Source organism: Natator depressus, chromosome 3 (assembly GCF_965152275.1).
Source record: "Natator depressus isolate rNatDep1 chromosome 3, rNatDep2.hap1, whole genome shotgun sequence".
Taxonomy (NCBI): Eukaryota; Metazoa; Chordata; order Testudines; family Cheloniidae; genus Natator; species Natator depressus.
The window spans coordinates 115,819,257-115,831,608 of record NC_134236.1 but is presented as its reverse complement, the minus strand read 5'-3'; the positions used below and the strand labels follow the sequence as shown (position 1 = coordinate 115,831,608).

The 12,352-nt window shown below is 39.4% G+C and overlaps 1 protein-coding gene across 1 annotated transcript in view; it reads left to right on the top strand.

Annotated features, from left to right (window-relative positions):
* Positions 1–12,352, top strand: part of SYNE1 (spectrin repeat containing nuclear envelope protein 1) — a 493,953-nt gene that overhangs the window by 218,674 nt on the left and 262,927 nt on the right. Inside the window, exons 43-51 of the mRNA XM_074948627.1 lie at positions 1,203–1,361; positions 2,538–2,720; positions 4,931–5,032; positions 5,811–6,014; positions 7,469–7,676; positions 8,242–8,354; positions 9,083–9,288; positions 10,233–10,388; positions 11,667–11,958. Of these exons, the coding sequence (XP_074804728.1) occupies positions 1,203–1,361; positions 2,538–2,720; positions 4,931–5,032; positions 5,811–6,014; positions 7,469–7,676; positions 8,242–8,354; positions 9,083–9,288; positions 10,233–10,388; positions 11,667–11,958 (1,623 nt within the window). The remainder of the gene's footprint in view (positions 1–1,202; positions 1,362–2,537; positions 2,721–4,930; positions 5,033–5,810; positions 6,015–7,468; positions 7,677–8,241; positions 8,355–9,082; positions 9,289–10,232; positions 10,389–11,666; positions 11,959–12,352) is intronic.

Sequence of the window (12,352 nt, the reverse complement as noted above, 5' to 3'; positions counted from 1 at the left end):
GTAGGTAGGCAGGATACTGGGCTGGATGGACCTTTGGTCTGACCCAGTATGGCCATTCTTATGTTCTTATTAGAAAATGTTAATTTTGATGGGAAGCCTGTAGTGGGTATATTGCAAAATTGTCATTAATATTCAGTAGCCTGCACCATAAAACACATAGTATTAAAACATGCCTCTTTATGGGCTATGTTTTATAAAAATCATAATATCTGGAATTATAATTCAGATAATCATCCTGTTAAAGTTCTCTGAATTATAACTTCACAAATTCTTGCATGAAAGACTTTTAGTCCATAGTGCTACGCCTATTTTACAAAGGATTTCTTTTATTTCTATTTAGTTTATTTTGATATTGCAGGTAACATTTTTTAACATAAGCCTTATGACAATGACCTCCTGACAACATTGGCCAGAAGAACGTATGCAGGAGTTTGCAAGATCCCTCATACAGATATGCCAGCATGCGTCAACCCTCACTTGCAGCACATTCTGCATGCACATCTGTCTGAGGCTCTCAAAGCACTTTTCAAACATTAGTGAATTATGCGGCATGACTGTTATATGTTTCTGTTATCCCCATTTTACAGGTGGGGAAATGGCGGCTTGGAAAGTTTGTAAATTATTAGCCCAAGTTCCCACAGCAAGTTATTGCAGAGTGGGAAAACAACCCAGATCTTGTCACTCCCACTCATAGACTTTATGGCCAGATGGGGCCATCATGATCATCTAGTCCAGCGGTTCTCAAACTTTTGTATTGTGACCCCTTCCACACAGCAAACCTATGAGTGCGACCCCCCACCTTATAAATTAAAAACACTTTTTTATATTTAACAGTATTATAAATGCTGGAGGTGAGGTGGGATTTGGGGGTGGAGGCTAACAGCTTCTGACCCCCCACGTAATAACCTTGTGACCCTCTGAGAGGTCACGACCCCCAATTTGAGAACCCCTGATCTAGTCTGACCTTCTGCTCATCGCAGGCCAAAGAACCTCACCCACTCTGTCCTGTAATAGGCCCATAACCTCTTATTGCATAACCACTCATGTACTTACAACTGTTAGCAAGAAACTAGAATAACTAGAAAACACATTCCATATGTTCAGTGACTTTAGGTCTCTAGAGGTGGATGGCTGGGGAGATGGATTTTTATGTATTTATTTATTTATTTATGACTGCATTAAACAAACATTTATGTTTACAGCATGAAGCTGTCAGGAATGAACTAAACGACAGACAGGAAGAGCTGGATGCCTTCACTAATAAAGGAAAACACTTGCTAGCAGAGCTGAAGAGAATTCATAACTTTGATCCCATACTGGTGAAAACAGATATGAACAGTACTGTGGACAAATGGCTGGATGTAAGGACAATGAATGATGTTTTCCTTATACGGCAGACTCAGTTTACAGTCCGAGAATACGTTGCAATGTCTGTGCTTCTCTTAGGAACTGAAAATACTTTTTTTTTTTTTTTTTTTTTACTAAAGGTGACTTTGGAATAAATCTCAGAGGGCTAAATCATGAGTATTCTGGGGTTGGTTTGTATCTACAGTATGTACTCAACATATATCAAGTACATTTGCTAGATCTTAAAAAAGTGCACACTTCTGATGGTATCTGAAATATGTGTAAATTTGGACCAGATCCTCATCTGCTGTAAATCAGTAAGGCTCCATTAAAGTCAATGCAGGTACACTAATTTACACCAGCTGAGTATGTGGCCCATCGTATATTATGAAACATAATATTTTAAAATTTCATATCTATAGAACTTTATGTGCAAATCCCTTTATGGTTTGAAATCCTTCTGAAGCTCTTAGTGAGCTGTCTTTTCTGTTCTTGTATCATACATTTGGGGTTTGCTCAGATGAGAAATTCCTCAGCGTGCATGGTGGACTGCTCCCTGCTTACCTCCTGACCCCAAGTTTGTTGCAAACCTCATGAGTTTTGAAAACTGCAGCCTATTTAGCTGAGACTGCTAAGCCATTTGAGGTCCCTAGATGGGTTTAAGCAAAGGTATGATGCTTATTTGGAGTCAAAGAAGGAAAGCTGGGAAGGGGAGTGTGTGTAGGGGGAGTGTATGTATGCAGAGAGTTAAACTAAAAGAAGGTTCACATTTGGTTTGAGACTTGGGTTTTTTGGACCCATTTCATCCCTCACTATTACTGAACTAGTTTTGATGCATCAAAATTGGCTCAAAGGTGAATTTTCAGTGTTGGGTGGGGTTCTAGCAATATAACACATTTTAAAGTCAATGGACATTTATTCATCTAATTCCTCTTGCAACTCTTTCCCCAGTCAAAGTATACACATTCAGAGGCATTGGCATATACTGGTTTATGTCAGTTTTACAATATATAAACCTAAAATGCAGATAGTAACGTCTTGCTATTCAGAATGTGTTTCTGTTTGTAAAACAAGAGACCTGAGGTTAGGTTTTCCAGTTGTTTCTGAGCTACTTTTCTTGCAATTGACTCAAGCTTAAAGAAATATGAAATTAATTGTTAAGGATATGGATGTCTGTTCCTCTCCAACAGGTGTCAGAGAGGACGGAAGACAATGTAGAAAAGTTGAGTGTAAGCGTGTCTCTGTGGGATGATGTGCTCACCACTGGAGATGAAATTGATACATGGTGCAGTAATGCCATCTCTCAGCTGAATGAAGGCATCAGCAACCTGAACAGCAGCCAGAAGATGGAGGCCTTCCTGAAGGAATTTCAGGTGCTTACCAAAAAAAAAAAAAAGATATAAATGTTTGAAATGCTTTAATCAGAGTCTCAGATGGTTTAAATCGGCATAGCTTCACAGAAGTAAGTGAAATTATGCCAATATACATCAGCTGAGAATCTGCCTTTTTGATCTTTTGTTCAGTTACACTATTACCAAACATAGCAACTCATTAGGGAGAATGTAAAAATCTAATAGATATATCCCACCTTCTTTCTGAGACTGTCTGTTAGTATGTGGTCTGCTGAAGAGTAAAGGGCAAATTATTTGGGCTTGGTCTGATTTCACTCAATATGTTCAGAAACTAATTTACTAACATAAGAGCAAGCCCACTTATGTGGACACTCTTAAACTGGTTTAAGAGTGCCTCATATCCCTTTTGCTGTTGATTCCTTGCAGCACCCTTTCTTGCAGATCTCACTCCATGGTAAATCTCTCTGTATATCTGGAATATTTCATTACTTTATTAGCGCTATGCCTTAGTCACACAGCAGGTGGTGGATCCAGTGTTGAAGTTCACTAGTACTTCATTTCTGTGACACTATGATTACCCTGCATTAACAATAATTACATCAGATTCTCATTCATTAATAATACTCTAATGCAATACTTTTACCTTTTGTCTAGAATGGGCTGTTAAACAAGAGTTGATTTAATATATTAGACCAGAGATTCCCAAATTCTGGTATGTGACCATAGGTATATGAGCTTGATGGTTCATCAGTTCACTTCTCAACAATTTTCTAAGAAGGTGGTATGTGAACCAATAAAGTTTGAGAGCCACTGTATTAGACTCTAAATCCTAGAATAGTGACGGAGCTGTGGTACTACAGCACTCCCTTGCTATGGGTTTTTATGAGAATAGTGTTGTGTCCAAAATATACAGCAGGTCCATTGAAGAATGGGCTTATCCTACTTCCTCTGGAATTAATTTAAAAATAGTGATTGTCAATGAAACAGATAATGAGTTTGTATTAGTAATACAGGTAAATAGTATGGAATGCTTCAAAGGGAACATATTTGCTTTGATTAAATTAAAACTATATTCCATTGTGTCCATTTCTCACTGGGACCAGCCAAACAAATTGGTGTAAAACAGTCTGGTTTTGCATAGAACCAGACTGTGCCCAGGCCTCAGGTGTGCAAGGGACAATACAGAGTTCAAGGACTGTATAGGAGCTGAATACAGTGGATGTCTTTACACTCAGGTAATGCAAAGATTCTGCACAGCTACCACTACTCTGCATTGGCTTCTGCGAAGGAGAGAGGAGGGGCACGGGTGTAGCCCATTACCCCCCGCCCGCCGGTCTGGACCAGCCGATAGAGAAGTCTCAGCACAGAGAGAAGCACACACTGCACCTAATTTGCAAGTGCCTCAGCATCTGCATGTCTCAGGAGCACTGGAAGGCATTGTGCATCCCTGAAGCACAATGCCTCCTGGAATTTCTGATGGGGTGGTTCTGCACCACCTTAATGCCACAATTTAGCCCTTAATGTGCCTCTTCTAATCAATGAGATCTGTGTTAATTTAATGTTCCCTGCAATAGCATACATATTTGTATCAGAACTTTTAGTATTTCAGATCTCAGAAAATTACAAAGTGAAAGTTATGAGCTTTCTCTGTAATGTTAACAAATAAAATGTTTCTCCAGAGTTTTCATTGAAACGTATACAGTAAACTAGAGATCCTGACATGTCAGTGAATTTCAGCTCTCTTTTCAACACAGAATTTAGTTCTGCATTTGAGTTTTTTTCAGAGCTCAGTTCTCTGTAATAAAAAACAGAGGGTTGTGCATTATACTCTGCATTCCATTAAGTGGAACCTAATGACCATAGTAAATTTTTCCAGTCTCATAAACAAAGGCATTCCCATTTTTACTGAGCCACTTTTCAGAGACTCAAGCTGTTAAACAAATGAGCTGTGTGTGGTTTTTTAGTGAAGAGGAAAATGTCTGAACTTAATATAAAAAGGAAAGAAGTGAAGTATTTTTGTGAGACAAGAAAACCGAGGGATAATAATGTTTAACTTTGTTTGAATAGCTAAACATTTTCTTTCTTTCTTTCTTTCTTTCTTTCTTTCTTTCTTTCTTTCTTTCTTTCTTTCTTTCTTTCTTTCTTTCTTTCTTTCTACTGAGCACCTATCTACAACTTCATTCAGCTCTTTAATGATCAGTATAAAATATTTACTACATGCTCTTTTTCAGTCTCAAGTTATAAATAAAGGACAGAAGTTGGAGCAGCTTAGTTCAAAAGTTTCAGATCTCAAAGAACTGACCAATAGTCAAGAGTCACCTGCAGATCTTCAGGTAAGATATAGCTGTCACTCATCACAATCTGTATCCTTCTGAAATTGTGCCACTTCTGTATAGCCTTTGTCTATTTGGGAACATATCACACTTGCCAGTATTCTGCTAATTTTTCTTCCTATTGAGAGAGTTCTGAATTAGTTACTGACATTGTTTCTGAACAAGAATACTGTAGAATACAGAGGGGTTGAAGTTTTATAAGCACTTGCCACCATCTGAATTTAGAGATAGCTTCTTATTTCAAAGGTAGTGTTGCAGTGGAGCATATGGGTAATTATGTTGGCCTACTTTACAAAACCAAGAAACAGCACATTGGATTCGAATCTGTGCATCAAACTAAATATTATTAGAAATTGGCCAAAACAGGAACCTCGAATCCCCATTTACTGTTTTTGTTATTTTGGGGGTCTGATTCAGATGAAGACTCATTTTGTTTAATGACTCCAATGTTGAATCTACAGAGAGGGAGACTAACTTTTTAATTTTCTCAGAGTTGGATAGTCATTCATTCAGGATTAAATTCTGGCTCTATTGAAGTCAGTGACAAAAATTGCATTGATTTCAGTGGAGCCAGGATTTCACCCTCAGTGCCTGCCATTTTCATTTACTTTAAATATTTGTAGCCATTCACATAAAAAGAGAGCGAGGAAAAAAAGGGGGCCTCACATCCCACTTTTCCTTTTTTCCATTTGTTATACCATGTGAACTGCCCATTAGTTGTAATACTAGGCCCAAGTGATTCACTGTAGTGCTCTAATGTATGAAATTTTGATTTTAGTTCCTAGAAGCAGATTTAAGGCAAAAATTGGAACATGCCAAAGAAATGTCTGAGACAGCAAAAGAGACACTGGAAGATTTCAGTACTCAGAAGATGCAGATACTAAAGTTTATAGATCACATGACAGACTGGCTCACAAAAGTAGAAGAGTCACTGTTAAACTGTGCTTGTAACCAGGATCCCAAGAGCCTAGGTAAAGTGAAGGTAAGTGTTACAGAAGATAGACTTTCTATTGCATAGTGGCTACTGTATTTAATTCTAGCATAGTTTTACCTGATTGGTCATAATGGCTGTCAAGGTATTAAAATGTACATGTTAATTTTAATCTGATCAGTTTAAAACTATCCATTTTTATGCTTTAGGATATCAATGAAGAGCTGTCTGTCATATTTTTAAAGAAGTGAACAGCATTACTGATCTTCATTTTTTTTCATTGTATTGCAAAGCTTTTGGAGAAATGAAATGAATAGCAGTGTCTTTATTGTGACAGGAACTAATGTTGTTTCATCAAACTGTTTTCAGTCATTGCTTTAGAATATTTGCTATCCTGTTTTTTGTCTTTCTAATTGTTGTGAATATGGAGCTCATGCAATTAAGAGACTAAGAGCTCGGGTAGAACTCAGCATAATATTAGGTTCTATCCTAATGCACCTCAGTTGCCATCCGCAGCACCTTTGCTATGTAAATCCTAGACTCTCTGTGAATGCTGACTACCACGCCTGGCCATATTGTGACAAAAAGCATGGAGGTTTTTGTGGTGTAAATAAATGGCAAGTCTGATGAAACAGCCACTCTCAACTTTAGCTTTGATATAAATTTAGCTTTGTATGCTGTTCCCCAGATGGATTAAGGGAATGCTAATGATCCTCCCCCTCTCTCACAAACTCACATTGCTTTCCTAATGTACCTTTGAACTGGGCAGAAAAATGCCAATAAAACTTTTTTTTCTGGAATTTGCCAGTTTGTCAAAATAGAAATGTTTTCCAGAGATGGTTTGATTTCTATAAAGTTCTAATGGGACACAGGCTGGGGTCAATGGAACCCTGTCAGCCAGGCAGGTTTTGATCAGAAACTGATCTGGTTTCCTGCCAGCTTGCCCGCCTGGCTCCTCATCAACAGATGTCAGAGAACCCAGTGCTTCTGGGGTCCATAGCTCTGGAGCTGCCCACCAGATGGACTGCCCTGGAGCTCGATCTCATTTAATGGAAAATGTCCAAAAAAATGGTTTTTTTGTTCCAAAGCAGAATGAAACCAAACTTTGAAATATCAAAATCCTCTATTAATGGAATTATCTTTCTCCACACAGCTCTATTGTACCTCAAATGAACCCTCATTGTTGACTGCAAATAAACATTATTTTCAGTTGCACTTTGAAAAATATATTTTAAAAAAAATGACAGTGGTGAATGCTAAAAAGTTCCATTTTTCTGTGCTGATTTGACATTCTCTAGGAGCCATTTCAGTTGGGAAATATCAGGAAATTGTATAATCTAGTACCCTGTTCCTCAATTCCCTCCACAAATTCCTTGCTGCAGAGTGCTCTCGGTAGCTGCAGCAAGTGACTGGATGAAGGGCAGCAGAGCAGGAAAGTAGAGGAAATAGGCAGCTGTTTTGTTTAGCTGGGCATGTCGCACTGATGATGCAGTCTTATCTTTTAGGAAACACAAAAAGAGCTTCAGGTCCAGCAGAGCAGCATCGATTCGACTCGGGAGAACCTCAATAGCCTGTGCCGCAAGTACCACACAGTGGAACTGGAGACTCTGGGTTGCACTGTCACTTCACTGATACAGAAGTACGAAGCTGTGACCCAACTGTGTTCCAGAACTCAGGCCAGCATGCAGGACTCCCTGGAGAAACACGTCCTCAGTGAGTCTGAGTGCCTGTTAAGATGAGCTGGTAGACCGCAGCCATGAATCAGACTGCCTCAGAAGAGTCTGCCAGAGAGTGTTGGTGAAAAGTTTCCGTTGACATCATTTATAGTTACACTCTTGTTCTTGTGTAGAGACTTTCCTAAAAGTGCTTTCACCAAATGCTAGTTTCAATGTCTGTTGCAAACTGAAGGGTTTACAAAAACAAAATTCAACCTCATTTAATACATGCAGTCCTCATGACAGGAGTTCCAATTAGGCCTTCCCTGATGAAATCCTCCTATGTTTCTCGTCTTCCACTTAGTCCCATTTTAATCCCCCTTGTTATAAAACATCTCTTTATAGCACTCAAATGCTCTGTATAGTCTGTCACCAAGGACAGTCTCATGGTGCCTGTTGCAAAGGCCATTGAAGTCAATAAGAGTCTTTCATTTAGCTCCAACAGGCTTTGGATCAGGCACCTAATGAGGGATGATGAGATATCTGCACTGGTATTTTGGATTGTACAAGTGTAAAATGCCTTTTTTGGAAACTTATTCCTATCTTCTGTTTCTTTTTAAAAGCTTCTATGCAGGAATTCCAGGAGTGGTTTTCAGGTATGAAGGAAGCAGTAAAAGAGTCATCTGATAGGTCTGGGGACAGCAAAGCCATAGAAGCAAAGCTGCATGATTTGCAGGTAGAGTTATCAAATCAAGACGTGATAATTAGCTCCTTTTGGCAATTTGCATCCATGTCTTATCTAATTTATATCTACAGAAATCTGACAAATCCATTTTTTCTAGAAAGAAAATATAAAAATGGCTCCAAATAGCAATAAATTACTGTACCATATCCAAAAGATGTCAACCAAATGTATTTCATCTTGTCGGATTTTTTGTTCTGTTAAAACTCTTCTTCCTTCCTCTCTGCACATTTCTATATCCTATTTTCTCCTTTGTCTCTGTCTTCCTCTCACTCTGTCCCTTACCCCTTTCCTATCTTTCCCTACAATATCTTTCTTCTTCCCACTCTTTCACACGTTATTGCTCACTCCCTCCTTGAGATATACAATGCTATGATATACAGTATTAGGACTTCCTTGATCTGATTTGTCATGGAAAAGAGCACAAACAGGGCAAAAGCTGCTCCAATTCTTGTAAATAACCCTAATCCCTAAAATGTCTGCCCATAGTCTTGGAGATTACATAAAGCAGGCAGAAAGGGCTGGGAATGTACTGGGAACAGACAGGAATTGTCCATTCTGTCCATCATAGATTTTAATAAAATGGTCCAGTTGTAATCAGTTCCACTGCTAGACATAGGCTCTGAACTTCTTGGGGAAGTCTGGCCATCCCTAGTGTATACAGTGCTTCCTTAGCTATTGACTAATCCTGCTAGTTTAAACTGTACTCTTTTCTTGCACAGAGAGTGTTGGACTCGATTAGCGAGGGACAGAACAAACTAGATGCTGTCTCCACGCAAGGAGAAAATGTGTATGCTTACTTACCCAAACCAGTTGTGAGCAGTATCCAGGAGCAGATAGCAAAGTCACACCAGGACTTCCAGGGGTTCCTGAAACAATGCCTGAAAGATAAAGAGGCTCTGGAAGACTGTGCCTCAGAACTGGGAAGGTGGGTTATTTCAATAGAACCAGATGCTCTGCAGAATTTTATTATAAAATGGCTTAGAGGTGGGGCACTACACTGGATGCTGAAATTTTCAGACTGTGGGGATATAGATGATGATTTGAGATTAAAACTTGCAGTTAAAGAAGTAATAACTATGGGCCTGTTCACCCCCTCCTCTGGAGAGAAGTTCAGAGAATCATCTCTGTGCTAATAATTTTGGAAAAACAATTGGGCTCTGTATGTTAGATTAAACAAACTCAAAAGCCAAAGTCTTTAAGGTATTTATTAGCTCAGAATATGTTTACTGCTAAAGTAACAGGAAGAGTATTAGTGGGTAGTTGGATGAAACAGCAAGATGAGATCAGATGGAAATTTCATGTGTGCCTGCATGTGCATTAAAGTAAGATTTTCAAAAATAGGAAACTAAAGTAGACTCCTAAATGCATGGCCTTATTTTTCAGAAGTGCTGATCATCCAGAAACTCCTGTTAACCTCAATGGGTGCACAATACTTTGTAAAATCTGGCCACTTGTTTACGTGCTTACGTTTGATCTTAAGAGCCTAATTTTAGACATCTTTTAAAAAAAACAAACTTGGGTTAAATTTTAATTACAAGCAAGATTTGGAGAGACTTTTTTTTTAGCCTCCTTATCTTTACTGAATATAGTACGTAATAAATACAAGCACTGTCACTTTAAATTTTGGAAGGTTCTTTTCCCGCCGTAATTCCCATGATCTTGCTGAACATTTTTTGAGCCCTGCTGAATATTTTTAGACTAGTTGTCACTGCAGAAGTATGCTGTGTGTGGAGCTCTCATTCACTAAAAGTTAAAGTGGTATCCAGCCTGCTTTTCTACTCTACTGGATATGCATTATACCGTATAAACTCAATAGTATCTTTGCACACCTAGGAATTGCTTTTGAAGGGATATTTTTCTGTTCCGTAGCTTTGAGGATCAGCACAAGAAACTGGCCCTGTGGATCCGGGAAATGGAGGAAAGAATACGTACTGAAGCACTAGGAGAGAGCAAACAGCACATCCCAGAGAAGAAAAATGAGGTGCAGAAAGTGGAAAATTTTCTTGAAGAATTACTGGCTGCAAGGTATAAAAACACGTTTTCTAATGTCCTGTTGTCAGCGTTCTTTTTTCCTTCTGTTCAGCCATAATTAAATGAACGGACTGGTAGTATAAGAGAGAAGTGCTGGAGGATGCAGTGTGTCAAAGGAACAGCTTACAAGAGGCTCTGTCCAAACAGCTCCAGACTCTGGGGAAATTTGAATCTGGATCCAAACTTAACGGCTTAGGCTCATTTCTATTTAAGGGGAAGTTGAGGTAACTTTGTTAGTAAAGATGATCTGCACAGCATTAGAGCATAGCACCCTCAGCTTTAGCAATATGGTTTAGATGTCCCCCAAAAGTCACACTAATAGTAACAGTCATCACATTGTCCATTAAAAAGTTTTGTTTTCTTGCTTTTGCCCCATGGCATCCAGTTCCACTTGGATTGCACGCTCATATGCTGCCTGCCACGCACTGTGCCCATGAAACCTCTCAGCCATGGAATCCTACTTGAGTTGGGAATCAGCCAGTGGATGACGAGGTAATTGCCATTTTTAGTATACTGTGTAGTTGTGCAAACATTTTATAGTTTGTTGGAAAAGGTAGAAAAAAATATTATTCAATTGTTTTGCTAAACCTCACAGTATACTAAAAGAAGGCACTTACTCAATCCTCATCCATCTGTGGCTGTTCCAGCAGGGTTTTTGTCTGATGTGACTTCAACATAGTACATACAGGGACAAGAGGGAGGATGAGCCAGTGGTTTAGGACTTGGGAGACCTGGGTTCAGTTTTCTGTTCTGCACAGACTTCCTATGTGACCTTGGGCAAGTCACTTAGCTCTGCTTTCCTGTATCTTGATTTCCCCAGTCATTAAATGGGGATAATGATACTTCCCTACCTCGCAGGTTCTGAAGTGCTCTGATACTACTGTAATGGGAGCCAGATAAATATTTAAGATAGATTACCTGTTGGAGAGGGAATTGGCAATATCAGTAGAGGTGGATGTAATAGGAAATAAAATTAGAATGTGCTGATCTCTGCTTTTAGCTTGATTACTGTTGGCACCAAACAGTTATTCTTAAAGCAAGAGTGTAGACCCTCATTAAGGTTATTTATGTTACTTTACATCAATATATAAGTCTGATATTATACGCTCAAATTTGGCTTTGTTCAGATAACTTTTCCAGCAACCATGAGTTGTCTGACTGCAGTCAAACTTGGTTATGTTGGCAGCATAAAGTAATTTTCCATCCTCACTATAGCAATAACAGTTCAAGTGGTTTCTAAATTTAAATGTCAATCTCAAATCTTTCTTTTAGAGAATCCTTTGCTAAACTTTCCCAGAGGGCACAAGCTTTAAATGAAGAAGGACATGGTGCTGGGAGGGAAGTACGTCTAGCTTCGCAAAACCTTACCAGCTATCAAAACCTAGTCAAAACTGTCAAGGAGAAGTTGCGAACATGTCAGGTTGCACTCCAGGAGCATCAAGCCTTGGCGGAAGCACTACAGAGTATGTGGTCCTGGGTGAAAGATGTTCAAGATAAGCTGGCTTCTGCAGAGAGCACTGTCGGCAGCAAAGCAACATTAGAGAGGCGGCTGATGCAAATTCAGGTAAAGCACAGGGCTACATGAGCTAGCACATCAGGTCAAAATTGCATTAGAGTTTAATTCATGCCACACTCACACAGCTTAGGGGCTTAAGCTATTCATTAGCTGCAGAAAAGGACCTGGGGATTACAGTGGACGAGAAGCTGGGTATGAGTCAGCAGTGTGCCCTCGTTGCCAAGAAGGCCAACGGCATATTGGGCTGTATTAGCAGGAGCATTGCCAGCAGATTGAGGGAAGTGATTATTCCCTCTATTCGGCACTGGTGAGGCTACACCTAGAGTATCACATCCAGTTTTGGCCCCCCCACTACAGAAGGGATGTGGACAAATTGAAGAGAGTCCAGCGGAGGGCAACGAAAATGATTAGGGGGGTGGGGCACGTGACTTATGAGGAGAGG